This window comes from Papio anubis, chromosome 6 (genome assembly GCF_008728515.1).
Source record: "Papio anubis isolate 15944 chromosome 6, Panubis1.0, whole genome shotgun sequence".
Taxonomy (NCBI): domain Eukaryota; kingdom Metazoa; phylum Chordata; class Mammalia; order Primates; family Cercopithecidae; genus Papio; species Papio anubis.
The window spans coordinates 146,716,283-146,732,617 of NC_044981.1; the positions used below are offsets into that span (position 1 = coordinate 146,716,283).

The window sequence follows — 16,335 nt, forward strand, 5'->3', positions numbered from 1 at the left end:
TTTATGCTTTTGAAAGTTGGGTGCTACTTAAATATCAGAAGTTGGCTATTGTTTTAAATATTTAAAATGTGTTTAAACAACAATTAAGGTTAATAAGCAGAGAAAATACTTCTTTTGATTCAAATACTATTTTATACATTTAATGAATATACATCCAAATAAAGATCTCTCTTCAAAAATTTTGGAAAATGTTAATGCATTTTGAATATAATGGAACAGAGAAGAAAAACACTAGAGAAAATTCACAATTACGATGTTTATTTAGCAAAATAAACTTGAAAAAGTTTTCCTATTTAAAAAACATAAGAATCATATCCAAGTTTTAGATTCTCCATCTTCTTTGGTATGAAAATCAACATTCATAATAGAAAAAATTTTATTTTGAAAGGTTTAGTCATTGGGTGTACAACAGTTTTCCATATAAGGAAAATACAGTATTATCTGTAATCATTTTACTTACTGAACCACCAATGAATGCATACAAGTAACCAATTATATGTGTGCAGAGACCAGCGTCAAGGAAATATTCATTCAGATAAATGTTTTCTAATAAAATATATTTTAAGTTTTTAATGATCTTCTGCTATCATTTTTTGCTATATTATCTGAATAGCCATCCAGACCTGTAGTAAAAGATCCTATTAGTTACGTAACTCAAGAAGTACTTCCCCAAGGAAGCTGACACCATCATACCAGGACTTAGCAACATTTATCTTTCAACCTGACTGTACCATTAAAATTTTTTTATATTTCTCAGAATTGTATTCTTCAGTCTTTTCCATAATATAGTATAAGGAAATTGCTAATAGCATTAAATTAATATTAATAAAACCCAATTCTATCTAAACCTTTTTCTCATAAGAAAAAACATTACTTTAAAAAACAGACTTTTTGTTTCTTCTAAAAGTAGTACTACATGGATTGCTCAATTAGCAATGACAAATACTTCCAGAAACACCATAGGACCACCAAGCTATTTCTACTGCTTTGATAAATTCTTTGCCTGCTCCAATTTCTCCATGTTCCTGCTTTTTTCTGTCCAAATATCTTCCCTTAATTTGTTAAAATGAATCTAGGGGAAAAAAATCTGATAATCTGGGGTAAAGAAATTTTGTTTTGTATAGCTTCTTGTGATCACAAAATGACCAGGTAATTTATATCTTCAGTGCTAACACTGTGATTGGGAACAAGAAGAGTACAACCACAATAAAATACAGCTATCTATTAGAAGAACTGCATAAAGACATCTTTGGCCATGTAGGCTCTGGGCCCTCTGGAAATAAGTCAGTTGCATTGCCAACATGACAAAGAAAATAGCAATGTTCAGGATCAAGAACAATCTGGTATAGGAAGCAGACAGTGATGGGGCCCTGCTGTGAGTAGTTGTCATCATCCGTGCCTGTCCAAACCGGCCTTTCATCAAGCCCCCATTTTTATGTTTTTCATATGTTACATCTGCAAAATCTAAAAGGTCTTTCATTTCTTCATCTTCATCTATGGGTAGTTCTTTCTGTGCCAAAATCTGAGCTTTCTGTCTAATCTTTTTCTCATTGACTTCAATCTGTGCAAAAATATCAGGGACAGCATCCACAAATTTATAGCGCTTGCCTGCCCTTCGGTTTTTCTTTGACTTGCTTTGCTGCTGCTGTTGCTGTGATATGGCAAAAATCCTGTCAATGGCCTCCTCAGTCTGTCTCTTATCTGAAAATCTCAGCAGGCGCTCAGCAGTCTTCCTAAAGCTAGCTGTGTTCCGGACTCGGGACAGTATCTGCTTCTCCAGCAGCTGAAACACTGGCTTAAAATGCTGCAGGTTCTGTTCCACAATTGCAGCATAGTCCTTCACCTCAGGGACAATGCTGCTCTTGATGGCTGAATTCCGGTCAAACAGAATTTTGTGACGATCAGCAATGACCTGTGCAAAGGCAGACTGTCCTGTGGCCTCACCTGTCCACAGGTACGTTGCGTAGGCATGTTTGCTGGTGGCTACGAACACATCCAGTTGCTGAGAGTCTCCGTGGATAGTGAAGCTCTGAACATCTATAGATGGCCCTATGAAGAGGTAAGCTGCCCTGGTGATGGGACTTCGGAGGTGCATGGTGACATTCACATAGTTTGTCCCATTGTAGGGATAGCCCCGAGGATATGTCACTGAGGCAAAGGTTGCTTTCTCGCTGTAGCCAGTATCGTCCATCCAGTACATTTTATAGAGACCATCTCTCTGCCTGATGAAAGCCCCATGGACACCATCTACCACAGTCTCCTCAAAAGGAACATCCACATTGTGGAAGAAGCTTGCTGCTGTCTCCAGGGGACTCTCCTCTCCCAGGTGTATTTGGTCTACAAGGAGAAGCAGCTGTGGATGTAGGAGGATGAGATTCCTCTGAACATTCTTCAGGTTGAGCTGGGGGTTGTAAGCTCCCACACCTTCTCCTCGGATGAAAACCACCCCATTTTTCTCCTCTGCTGCAACCACTCTCCCCTGACAACTAGCTGCCAGGTCATGCTTGTATTTAGACCATTTTGATGAGCAGTCTTCTGTGACCTGACCCTCCCAGGGAGAAAAGCAGCTCTTTGACACAGCTGGGGAAAACATCAAAACATTGTTGAAGAAGGTGTACTTTGGCCCGTACAGAGCCTCAGTAATGAAAGGCACACCATTGGGAGCAAAAGTAAATGAGTTTTGATCAGGATGTTCATGCCCTGCATTAAAATTTCTCCATCCTTTGATCCAATCTTTGTATTTGTTTCTGTGGACAATGTCATATATTGCACGTCCTCCCAGTTTTCCAGACTTGAAGGAAAGGAAAGATCTATTGATTTCTGCAGGTAGTGCACTTCCATAAGTCACGACACCCCAGTCTTCAAAATAATGCAGTGTAGGGGTGCCAAAGTCTGGAGGAGGAACCGATTTCAAGCTGGCATCATACCTGAAATTAATTTTAAAAAATTAAATGGTTTTCTGATGGAAGTGAAAATAACACATAACATGGTAATGTGGAAGACGCGACATACAAATGCTACCCAGAGCACTGGCAGCACGGAGTGGATTAGGGACAGTTCTGAAAATATCCAAGGACAATCAGTATACACAAAGGGAAACCCTTGGTGACTGGAAGAGGAATATTTCTTTATCATTTGTGATCCTTGGGTTTGGGCCCAAAATGATTTCTGCTCTAATCTCTACATGGACCATCTTCATTTGATGATGTCAGAGTAACCATCCAATCTACTGGGCCTCGTGGATTTAGGCACCTCATCCAAATTTCTGGCTGAGGGGCTCCTCTTCTAGAAATGCCATGTTAGAATCTGGACTCTAACAAGCCTTGAGCTGTAATGAAGTATAGTTCTGCAGTAACTGATATTACTGAATGTTTGGCACTGAAAGCAGTTCTCCCTCAAGATTTTTTTCCTTGAAAAAATAAACTGAAATAGAGGAGGACTTCAAATATTAGATAAAATGTATCACCAACACCACATCTCAAAATATAAACGAATGAAGTTTCAGCCAACTGTCTTATACTGGGGGATTTATAATTGTGCCTACCACTGACTAGCCAGGACCAAAGGTTTGGTTTTGTTTTAATCTGCAGATGATGCCATGCTTCTTGGACAATAAATCACTTCTTATTTTTATTTATGATAAATGTTTATTATTAAGTACTATGTACTTTTTCCCTAAAGTGAATCAATCACCTGTAGTAGAGTTAATCTTATTAGTGTTTGATTTTGACTGCTTCATCTGTTGTTCTATAGTCTCAGTTTCAAGACATCAGAAATTATATCTCTACTTAGGTCTAGTATAATGTTGGCTTAATAAATGTGATTTCACAGGTGTAGATGTAAGCTGAATGGGCCATCTTACTCTCAGTTTTTGGTCAGTTTGCATATTGCCATAAAGGCAGATTTTTAAGTTAGACTTAGCATTAAACTGACCTATTATATTAATCCTGTAGTTAGCTTTATAGAACTCTCTTGGTTGGATATTTACGGGTAACTTATTTACGGGTCACACTATTAAGTAATTACGTCATACTCCTGAGAGAACTCAAGGATGGTTGCATCTTAATATATTTAGTTTATCTATGAAAATAATCTTAAATTGTTGGTTAAACTATAGCCAGTTACCATTTTACTAATATTTTTTCCTTAAATTTTTATATTTTGAAAAGAAAGAATAAAGAGAAGCAAACCACAAGAAAGCTTGTTTTGGAGTTGAATGCAAATTTCAACAGCTTGAAAAGACATCAGGGATTAATGACTAATCAGTTCCCTCTAATTTTGATTTTAACTTATTGGATGCCAACAACATATTTGGCAATACTTTAAAAAGGAGACCCAAGCTTCTCTTTCTGGGCTTAAAAGATTAAGGCAAAAAAATTTACACGGTCCTTTTATTATCAAAGTGAAGCTGTCAAATACTGTCAAACACTTTTAAACACTTTTGAAAATTTAGCAACAGCTTTGCTATTAGAAGATTATAATGCTCCATTTACCAAAACAAAGTATTTTACTAGCTTTTTTTGGTGTGATTATCAGAATCACCTAAATTTTGTGTTTCATTTTATATGATTTCAAAAAATGATGTAAAATCAAAACATGTTTATTTATGAAATAATGCAAGTGTAGGACATTTCTAATATGAGAACCAAAAACTGAAAACAGTAATTAGATGTTAAACATAAAGAAATGTTTCTAACACTACCTATTAGGTACTATGCTCACTACCGGGGTCTAGTGCACACGTACCACTGCATCTAAAATAAAAGTTGAAATTTTTTTTTTAAAAAAGAAAAGTTTCTAAGAGTTTCAAAAACTGTGGTATGAGTTGAATTGAAACGTCATATACTCAGGTGGCATGGAGAAAATATTTAAAAAGTGCTTTAGTTTTTCTTTTTAAATGCAAAAAAGCAAGTGCATAGCACGAATAGTACCCTTGGGTACCATTTCTCTTTAAAGCTAGCCCAGTGTGTCATACCAGAGAAATTCCGTGTGCAGGGTGCACCAGCGCTGCCCTTTGGACGGTGTTCCTGGACCTTCCACCGCACGGTTCCTTCTGATTTGGTCAGCTAGCCAGTTACCACTGCCATTACGCATGACAAATTTATCAAGGAACACTAACTGGCTTTCTGGACCATAAAACCAGTTGTAATTTGAGTCCGCAATAGCCACAGTCCTTTGAAACCCTAGGGAAATAAGTTGGAAAGAATTAAGATACATTGAAAACTTCATACTCCTATATAGGTCTAAACAATGATTTTTCAAATCTAGTTGCAAATTAGAATTGTGTAATTGAGAGGATAAAATAAAAGAAAAATCACAATCCTCAGATTTTATTCCAGACCAGTTAATTAGAATCCCTCAAAAGGTCTTCATGATATGTTGTGTGCAAGCTTGTATTTGTTATGTGGTACCTGTCATTGGTAACAGAAGTGCTACACCTATTGTCTGCCTTCCTCATTTTCCAGTGTTCATGCTATACATGATTATATTTGCATATATACATGGGATATCCTCTTGCGCAGTTTGGGTTCCTGAACCTGGAATGAACACTAGCTCTCCCACAACTCAACGTGCATTCTAGGCCAAGATAATAAAATAACATGCTTTAATTTGGCTTCAATAAAGTCTAAGTTATACTATATATAAAGTTCAGGGGAGAGACTGAGTTTCTACAGGAAGAAAATTTAATTCCCAGAGTAGCTCTGCCAGTATGTACTGCTGGAAGTTAAAGGAGAGAAAATGCAAGGATCTTAAAGCCATATATCATTTTTGGAATAGGGAAGAAAAATAAAAGCAGGTAAGACTGGATACGCTCCGTGTGTTCATGAAAAAAGAAGCAGCATGAGAGAAAACTCAGCCAGACAAAAAAAATGCTACTAGAGTATCAACTGTAGAAAAAAAAAAAAAAAGAGAGAGAAATGTAGTTGAAAACAGATTGCTTTAACATAGAACCTCTTCTAAAATGTTACCATGATTATATTTATGTAATTTACGGCTAATGTTTTTGTTCCTAATAATTTAGTAAGTGATCTTGTAAGTATACCCTATTTTAAAATGATATTTCCTGAATCTTCTACTAGTCTGTGAATTCCTTGAAAGCAGGAGATGTTTTATTCCTCTTTGAATCCTCTGCCCTAGTACAGTGCCTGGCATACAGATGTTCAATAAAAGTTTGTTTAATTAACACAAACATATAAATGCTGCTTTTAGACATGTTCATACTGTCTTTTCCACTTTAGGAAGTAGCCACAGACACAGCTCACAGCAAATACAATTTCTGATGCTGTTAGCCTTTAGATCTCAGCTTAAATTACAAAGCACTGAAACCTCTGAAAGGCCCCTTGCTTTAGGTAGCCTTTGTTTACTAAGATGAATTGCAAAACAGGCCTCTCCTGTATGTCTAAGAAAAAGCAACAAAGCAAATTTTTTTTGAACGTAAGTCTAAACTAAATCTTAAAATGGTCCTTATGCTCTGCAGTATTTTTTGCACTACTCCAATAATGGAGATTCTATTAATCTGTATGTATACTACCAGAGCCAAAAGATTTAAATACTGAATTCTTTGTTGTAGGTCTAGAATCACCATTTAAAAATTGCATTTCCTTGGGGAAGGAGGAGGAAGTAGGGGATATCTATCCTGATAAAATTTTCCTTTATAACTTGTTCTAACATCTTGGTCCTGTTTTAGAAATAAAAAAAGGTTACAAAGTTCTCTAGAAATGAATATATTATTAAATCATGTATATCTTTTTTTTTTAGAGCTAGTTTTCTTAGAAGGCTAAATGTCACAGCAATAAGAAATTACAAGTTTTACAGCAATTTTTTTTTTTACTTTTCTATACTATTTACTTCAATAAAATATTAAAATACTAAAGCTCCAACTTAAATGTGTAGGTGTAATCCTTCATTTTGAATCGTGTCTGTGTAGTTTGAAAGAAAAAACTGAAAACCAAAAATTAAAAATAGGATTGATCAGGGATCACATATAAAGGAAAACTGACAGGTAATCACAAATGTTTATATTTTGCTTTCAATGATGAAGATGAGTCTGTATATGTACTCAAGTTTGGATATATATATATATATATATATAAAAGTATTGAGGGGCCTAGAAATTGTATTTAATCCATAACCCTCCAAGCTTTGTAATACCTAAATCATAAATACATTAGCCTCCAAAATGTTCTGGCTATAGGCAACTCTTGAATTCAATTTTTCTTTGATTAAAAAGAAATCTATTTAATTTCAATATGACAAACTCTAAGGACCTAATTTCTCTGCTTAGTCTAGCTCATTTTCATAATCAGAAAAAATTACAATAGTTTCATGTTTTCACACTTCTGACTCCTCACTGTACCTGGCAGGATGGTTCTATACATAAATGCAAAGTGTTGTTTAAGCCACGGATGGCCAAAGTGGTTGATGTTGAAGTGCCTCTGGACGAGAAACATGTATTGGAAGAGTGATCTAGTGGTGTAGCTGCCATATGCAACTCCTTCATAGAGGGAGCCATCCGTCACCTCCCTGAGCAAGATCAGAGATTTCTCCATGATGGTCAGAACTTGTTTGGTCCATAAGTAGGCTTCTTGAAGATATCCTGAAGGATGAAAACACATGGAAGCAATGACTAAAGGCTGTGACAAAGCATAAACAAAAATATGGCTAAATAAAACCCTCTGAGTTATCTAACTCGTTTATATTACAAATCGCATTTTGTAAAACTCCAACTTGTCAGTGTATAAATAACATCCTGTAATCTAGGTTTGTGATGGTCCCTGGTATAAGTTAAGAAGTTCTTCCTGGCTAATATGGTGAAACACTGTCTCCACTAAAATTACAAAAAATTATCTGGGCGTGTTGGCAGGCGCCTGTAGTCCCAGCTACTTGGGAGTCTGAGGCAGGAGAATGGTGTGAACCCAGGAGGCGGAGCTTGCAGTGAGTGGAGATTGCGCCACTGCACTCCAGCCTGGGCGACAGAGCGAGACTCTGTCTCAAAAAAAAAAGAAGTTCTTGACTCTATAAATGAAGATAAACCCTTAAATGAGTATCAGTCACTTTCTGATCTTCAATAAACTCTATTACGTGTAAGATCACAAGAGGATTTGTATATTAAGATTTTAATCAGTGTTCCTAAAAAACAATACTTGAAAATATTTTTAAAAGTTTATCTCTTCACAAAACTTGGCATCATTATTTTATAGAATTTGTAATAGGTTGCACATACTATAAATGCTAAACAGACAGTCTTCAATTCATATTGTCATTAGAAGGCAACCTCTCATCCTTTATGTGCTTTAGATCCCACAGGATCTGAAAAGGCAGCAAAGTGGGGCTGAGAAACCACTGGAAAGGCAAATTAATAATGAAAAATTCACCTGGGAATCCTGAAACCACCAGAAAATGAGCTACATGATTTTGTCCAAGCAATTCTTCCATCTGTCACATTTTAATCTCCCCACTGAAAATCAAGTCTATAAAAATTTATAAAACCTTTTAACTCAGAAATGCTCGCTTTCTAGAATTGTTGCACTTAGTTGACAATAACAACTCCTCACATTTCTGTAACATTTGTAATTTATATAGCACTGAGCAGAATCTTAGTTAATCCTTTTAACAACCCAATTATGTATTATTGCCCCAAAACAGAAAGGCTCACTTGTTCAAGACCTCTGGCACATGACTAAAAATGAATACAACTTTAATCTCAACCTAGGTCTTTAGATTTAAGGGTTCACTTAAAAACACGCCACCCTTGAGAATAAAATTAAGCCCAATGCTTCCTGGTGTGGATGTAGCCACACTGCTTTACTGCAATTTGGTCCAACCAGCTCTGGGCCTAAATATAGGTCACAGGCTAAGACTTGGCTCCTGACTAACGCGGGCAACTCAGCTCTCAGGCTTGGGTACGCAGAGGTGACTGTTCATCATACCCTGGCCTCTTCTGCCACCTATAGCTGACATGTCAATATTCTGGATAGTTTTCGATTTCCATTCTCTACCATTCCAGTTTAAAATTCTAATTATGTTCATTCTTTTCCCCTGTGTCTTCCATCTCCCACCAGATACCAATGTGACTGATGCCTAAAATCAGGCCACTGTCCCCAGGATACCAACATTACCTAATTTTCCTTATTTGTTCCTTACAACAACCCTCTTCAGAAGATATGAGGCCATGTCTACCAAAATATTTTGTAAATTGCAAATCTCTGTCAATACAAGGTACTGATATTGTTGTTAACTGAAGCTATGCCCTGTATTTTTTTTTCTGCCACCCGTACACCTTGCCTGGAACGTTCTTTAACTTCCCCTTAAGTTCTCCTATCTATCTTCAAAGTTACAGGAAGAAAATTACTGAAAGAACGCTGCTCTCTTGAATTCCAAGTTAATATACTCATTTTATATTTAACCATAAGGCTTTTCATGGTATCTTTTATTTTACTCTCTGTGGTTATTGTAACTACGGTGTAATCATTTAAACATTTCACATCTGTCTTCTTTCCAACTGATTTCTACCTCCTTCTGTCCAGTCTTGTCATAAATGTGTGTACTTATGTGGGGCTCTGGAAGAGTGTCTGCCAGGGCCACCATAACTTTAGTCAGAAAATAAATGCATAGGAAAATTCCTGCCAGGGCAAAATGACATATTTTGATTCAATCTAAACCAGTATTATTTTGGGTCACTGCTTATTATTTGGAATAATGTTATTTAGAAAGACTGAAGAAAGAAACTACTCCTCTCATTAAATAAATAAAAATTTATTTAAGGAAATAAAATTATAGTAGATTAAATTTAAGCCCTGAGGCAGAAATTTGGCTCACCCAAGAGATCCTTTCACCATTTCATGATGGTGTCGTTTCATAGGCCTGGGGGTTTATAAATGGTTTGTTAGTGGATTAACACATTGTTTGCATTTTGACGTTTTACTTTTCCTTTCCTTTCTATTTGTTTGTTTATTTATTTATTTATTTATTTATTTAACACTGAGTCTCACTTTGTTGCCGAGGCTGGAGTGCAGTGGTGGGATCTCGGCTCACTGCAACCTCTGCCTCCCGGGTTCAAGTGATTCTCCTGCCTCAGCCTCCTGAGTAGCTGGGATTATAGGCATGCGCCACCATGCCCATTTTTCAGTAGAGACGGGATTTCCCCATGTTGGCCAGGCTGGTCTCGAACTCCTGTCCTCAAGTGATCTGCCTGCCTTGACCTTCCAAAGTGTTGGGATTACGGGCGTGAGCCACCGCGCCTGACCTGATGTTTTAATTTTCTTTATGTTTTTGTGAGAGTAGGGGAAAAGGGGAGCTAGCATGAAAATTCACTTTCATAACTAAATTTTGCTTAAGTGATTATAAATGAAATTTCCCTTCTGAGAGAGATAACAAAATACAGTAGAAAGAGATTGAACTTTATGGATGGCCAGAAGTGGGTCCAAATCCCAGCTGCCTTATATGGTTGATGTGAAGATTGAATAAAATATGGAAAAAGACTAGCACATGTCATATGCTCAGTAAATGTTAGTTTCTTTTCCTCTAAGACCCAATTAAAAGTGAAGGTTGGTTGATATGACAAGGGAGAAAGCTAGATTTGGGTAAAATCTGATGTTGGATAACCAACAAAATGCTTAATAATTCTTATGGGGAATATAATCGAGTTAAATTCTGTTAGATTTCCAAGCCCCAATTATATATTTAATATTCTGATAATTCCCTGTGATCTTAGAGCTGCTTTTCTTAAACACAATCTTAATCATTTATAGATTTCTACAGAAGTTGTAATTTAGAGTTAAAAGAACAAAGAAAATGTATTATTGGCAATTATGCAATATGTTAAGGCAAAGTAGCTACACAATCCACAAAAGTTGCTTCCAATTTGGATGTAAATAATCCAGATTGGTTGTTTTAAATATTAAGAGGGAAAAATAGTAGTGGTGTTATGATTCCCATCTGTGTGCTGGAAATCTTCATTTCAAATAACAAACCATCTGTTTAGCTTTTTAAAATTTCATTTATTCCAGGAGGGCTGTCTTCACTGTCAAAATTCTCTGGAAAAATGAATATTCATCACTGACCCTGAGTTGTGAAGATTTGTTCTGGGATAATCATAAGCCATAATTAGATAATATGCCGGCTAATATACTAGCGGAAAATAAGGAGGAGATGTCCCTCAATTAACTAAGAGACACTGTAGGGACTACTTCATCTCATGGGTTTAGTTAGGATCCAAGTATGAACACGTACTAAGAATGGTTATAAAAATGCTTTGCTCACAACATGGCAACTACGACTTCTGTCAGCTCAGGCATCACCTCGGCTGTGTCCACACACACCTTGATTCATCAGGACTAGGCTTCCTGTGAGCAAAGCCATGCAGTTGGTGGGCTGATGATTGTGCAGGTATTGAAATCCCCATCCTCTCCTGTATGAAGTTTCATACATATACCCTGAGGCATTGGCGATCACTTCAAGAAACTTCTCCTGTTGTGTCTTGCTCAGGTAGTTGTACAAGAAGTCATAAGCAGTGGCAAAACCAACCAGGGAGTGAGCAAGCGGGACCTCATCCCAAGGAGCATCTTTCACCAACCTGTAAAGGAAAATAAATCATGGAAATGAGTTCATCAGACTCACAGCTTTCATTACACTTCTAAAGTGTCTATTTCTCAGAACTAAAGGGCACAACTGAAGACACAATCCAAGGGCTTAATGACACACAACTGACTTCCCTCCACATTATAATGAAACATATAGCGTAGCTTGTCTAAAATGTGAAAATTATACAGTTAACAGTTTTCTCTCTCAGGATTCTGGCAACATCAAGATGTTGAGAATTTTTACTTTTGATTTTTTATTCATGACAAGAAGTAGTAGAATATATTCAAAGAGATCTAAAGCATAGAATATGTGTTGGCAGGGCAAAATTCTCTGGAGTACGAATTTAACCAGTGCTCACCCCATTCCTCCTTTTTGCTTAAATAAGACACTCTCAGTTCTATGCTTATGGCCACGTTGCTAAGACAGTTGAACATATGTATTTCCTCTTATTTGCCATAGCTGGTCAATGCGAAGGTATCGTGGTCCATAATCCATGACCTCTCAATCTGCACAGACCCACTTGGTCATCACCATGGTGCGAAGCGTGACTAACGTGAGTGGGAGCTGATTCTAACTCAGAATTTTTATATCCCTCTTTCCCATAAACTGAACTGCACTGCCTTAAAGGTCTTTCAAATATCTTTGTAAGAAATCTAAAAGTTGATCTTCTGTTAAGAATTACATTGTCATTTTCCAGGAAGCCAAATTTCTGTTTGACTAGTTATATTATTCTGCAAATTAGTGTGTGGCTTGCATTAAGCAGGAAGCAAAAAAAAAGGATCTTTCACAATCAGAATTCTAAGGAATTATCCAGAAAACCCTTCCCATCTGTTCAGGATGTATTTGAGTAATCTCCAAGTGAGGGAAACAAATCAAAAGTGCGCTGTACCTGTGGGAGGTAGAAGCAGCACTTAATTAGGGATGAAGCTAAAGCTTAACATTTTTTATGCCACGAACCTCTTTTGGCAATCTAGCGAAGCCTTGACCTCTTTCTCAAAATGTTTTAAAATTCATAAGACATAATTAAGGATACATGGAAATCTATTATTTTGAAATATAATTATCAATACACATATTTAAAAAATAATAATACAGGTAGCTTTTTTATTAAGACATGAAATACTAACATTTAATAGCAGGGATAATAACTACCATAACTTATAAGTGGTAATAAACATAAATTTTGAGGTATCTATAACAACTGTAATGTAGTATGAAAATATCTGTGATAACCTGTCTGTAACTTTGTTCCAGATTCTCCCAATACCATCACAATTAGTTATCTCTACTCATGACTGGAAGAAATGTTGGATTTCAGTTAAAGTTAGTAAAAATTAAGATGTATTAGTTCTCTCAAACAAACCTTATAGACCTCAGCTTAAAAATACTTTAAAATGTTCTGAGAGACTACTTCTTCCAGATTATGTTTCTCCTTTAGAAGTTTATGCTAAAGAAATGGCCTAGGTGAGAGCTTCCCTGGTCACCCTATCAGAATTTCATCATCCTCCCAAAATAATATTTAATTCCTCCTTTTTTTCCCTTTAGCAAATATATGTATGAATATGTCTATGTCTATGTATCCCCTCCTAGAACTTAAGTTCTACAAGGGCAGGACTTTTTTCTTCACTATTGTATTCGCAATTGGATCCCCAATCATAGAACAGTGTGGCACATGGCAGATGCTCCATAAATGTTTTCAGAAAGAAGGAAAAAGTGGAGGAACAAACCTATAACTCACTGTCAGCCACACTGCTGGCAGTGATTATGTGATCATTATGAAATCAGGAATTTGGAGAGATCCCTTTATATTTAGTAATAATTTCAGCATTTGGTTACCATTCAGTGTTTGGTACTAAAAAGATTGAGCAGTTTCTTAGTAATTTAGTAACAGACAAAGCTGCCTTGCTCTAGCCAGTCAGCTTGCCGGTGTGTGTACTATTTGTAAACAGACGATGAGTGTGTGAATGAATTCCCTGCTTCTAGGAAAAAACAATTCATACTGCACACGCATTGCCAGGGAGTTGGGAATATCATCTTCACTGACTCATGGTGACTGGTGGGCCAGGCAGGGAAGTCAGGTCATTTGTTTCCCAACTTGTGTCACTGTACCATGTCATGATGCATCTATAAATGGCAGTATATACACCGACTCATGATAAAGCTGATGTCAATGAATCGCTACCAGCCATCAAACCCTCACATGTGTGATTAACCAATAAGTTTATTTTTATAGATAAGCAGAACATTTGATATAATTCTCATCCTTCAGGAAATGTCATGCAAATTTCTGTGAAAATGTCTAAGCCCCAACATGCAGTTTGTTTATTTCAAACAGTTTCAAATTCAATGAAACATTGGCATCCCAAAAGAACAAAGTTTATGGCACCTTCAGGTCTGTCCCTCTATCATTAGAAAAGCTGACCTGTAATAGTTGTATTTCTAAAAAGTTATCTAAATCTTTTACCAACACGGTCTTACCCAGCCTTAGATACAAAGTGAAATAATGGAAGAGACTATATTTTACAGTCACAAAAACCAACGGAAATTTGCTCTTAGTTCATAGATGGCAGCTGAGAAACTATCTTATCCAATGTGATCCTGACCAGTAATAAATCAGTTCACTGTAAAAGGTGGTTAAGTGGGAAATTATTTTTTTAAAAAACCAGACAGACATTAATTTATGAATTGTATTTCAACTTAAAATATATCCATGTGTACACACATTCACCAATCTTTTGAAGGTGAGCCAAAACCTATTCTCTGAATATGGGTCTACAGATGGAGTTTCATTGTTCTTTCCTGCAAAGAACACACATGACACATCATCACAATTTCCAGCTTTGGTTTCTTTATAATATAGGAAGAAATTAAAGATACCTGTGAGGGAACGCAGAAGCCTTCTAGATTTTTATGAGTTTTTCCCTAATCTTCTACAAACCTCATTCACACTATATCACGACAGCAATTTTTTACAGTAAGTTATTCCAAAGCTTTTAAGTTGGTTCTAGAAATATTAGCTTTTTCTTTTTGAACTCACACTTTATCTATTTATATTATTAAAACTGTCTCATTACAGGTATTAGGGAAACTGTGTTACCTGGTTTGAGAACAAATACAGCTGACACTTGCTCAGCAGGTAACTGTACTGGGGGAACAGAAATAAATGTAAAGGGCAACCTACAAGTCCTGACATTCAGCTACCGTGTTACACAAGGAATGGAAGCTAGGTTCACTGGCAAGTTAGTTAAGGGAGGTTAATTAAGGAAATATTTATGCTATTCCTCTTTTGTAAACTACACTTTAACCCCTTAGAGCAGCTGTTCTCAAAGTAAGGCCCAGGGAGGGGCTTCCGAGACTACTATATTTTGGAGAAATCACAAATAAGAATTATTTTCATAATAACATAAAGATTTTATATGTTGATATTTGCACTGATGGTACAAAAGCAGTATTAAGTAAAACTGCTGTAACCTTAGCAGGAATCCAAGCAGGGGCACTAAACTGCCCTAGTAGTCCTTGTATGATTTTGCACTGCCATGCACTCACGTTTTTGTTGTTGTTGTTGTTTAATTTTTAAAGCCAATTTTATTTAAAAATGTCTTTGATGAAGTAGTAAAAATGATAAATTTTTATAAAATCTCAACTCTTTGAGTATACATCTTTCTAATATCCTATGTGATTAAATGGAGTACCAAATTACAAGACTGTCACAAATAAAAGAAGTCATGTACTGAGTTGAGAGCTGAGCTAGCTGGGTTTTGTCATGAAACATCATTTTTACGTGACAGAATGATCAACTGACAAATTATAGTTATTTTAATTTGGGTGTTAGAATAGAAATTTTCTTGAAAATAAACAAGGAAGGCCTGCCAGTTCAAGGAAAGCTGAAAGCCTTTGTTGCCAGTGACAAACTTGGAGCTTTCAACCGGAAATAAGAATTTTGGAAAATTTGTATCCATTACCAAGAGCTTAAGAGCTTACCAATACTTAGAGATTTTTCTGATGAAATCAGTGAGAACATCAACAAAAATGATTTTTATATTGTATAAATAAATGTGTTAACATTCGGTAGACTGAAATAACTCAGTGAACAAACATGCAAAATAACAAAGGCATGATGTTATAAAACCATGCACGGGTAAGACAGCCACTCCTAAGTGTAAAATACGCCAATGGATTTTAATGTAAAAGAGTTCATTCACATGGCTTCAGATTCTATACTGCAATTAATTTTTATGGAACCACTACCAGTCAAGTTTTAGTGTAGTGTCAAAGAAGAATATTCACAATTATTTGAAAAGATTATTAAAATACTCCTCCCTCGTCAATCACATATTCCTGTGAAGCTGGATTTTCTTCATATACTTCAACCAAAAAAACACATAGCAACAAACCAAATGCAGAAGCAGACACATAAGATTTGCAAAAACGTAAAACAACACCTTCCTTCTATTTTTTGTTTTAAAAAACATAGTTTGGCTGGGTACAGTGGCTTATGCCTGTAATCCTAGTGCTTTAGGAAGCCAAGGCAGGAGGACTGCTTGAGCCCAGGAGTTCCACATAGCAAAACTGTCTCTACACAAAATAACTTTTTAAAAACTAGCTGGGCATGGTGGCATGCACCTGAAGTCCCAGCTTAGGAGGCTGAGGCAGGAGGATTGCTGGAGCCCACAAGTTCAAAGCTGCAGTGAGCTATGACTGCACCACTGCACTCCAGCCTGGGTGACACAGTGAGACTCTGTACCAAAAAAA

General features: G+C 36.4%; 1 protein-coding gene across 10 annotated transcripts in view; it reads right to left on the reverse strand.

Moving 5' to 3' along the window:
• Positions 1-230: 230 nt before the first annotated feature.
• Positions 231-16,335, reverse strand: part of DSE (dermatan sulfate epimerase) — a 182,992-nt gene continuing 166,887 nt past the window's right edge. For 4 of the 10 annotated variants that reach the window (XM_021936892.2, XM_021936891.2, XM_021936889.2 and 1 more), the window contains 4 exons: positions 11,322-11,575; positions 7,358-7,597; positions 4,976-5,183; positions 1,121-2,927 (listed from right to left, as the gene is read on the reverse strand). In XM_021936892.2, coding sequence (XP_021792584.2) covers positions 1,169-2,927; positions 4,976-5,183; positions 7,358-7,597; positions 11,322-11,575 — 2,461 coding nt within the window. In that variant the 3' untranslated portion in view covers positions 1,121-1,168. Of the gene's footprint in view, positions 2,928-4,975; positions 5,184-7,357; positions 7,598-11,232; positions 11,576-16,335 lie in introns of those variants that run through there. The other 6 variants (XM_031667728.1, XM_009206234.3, XM_017958391.2 and 3 more) reach the window with 4 other exon arrangements.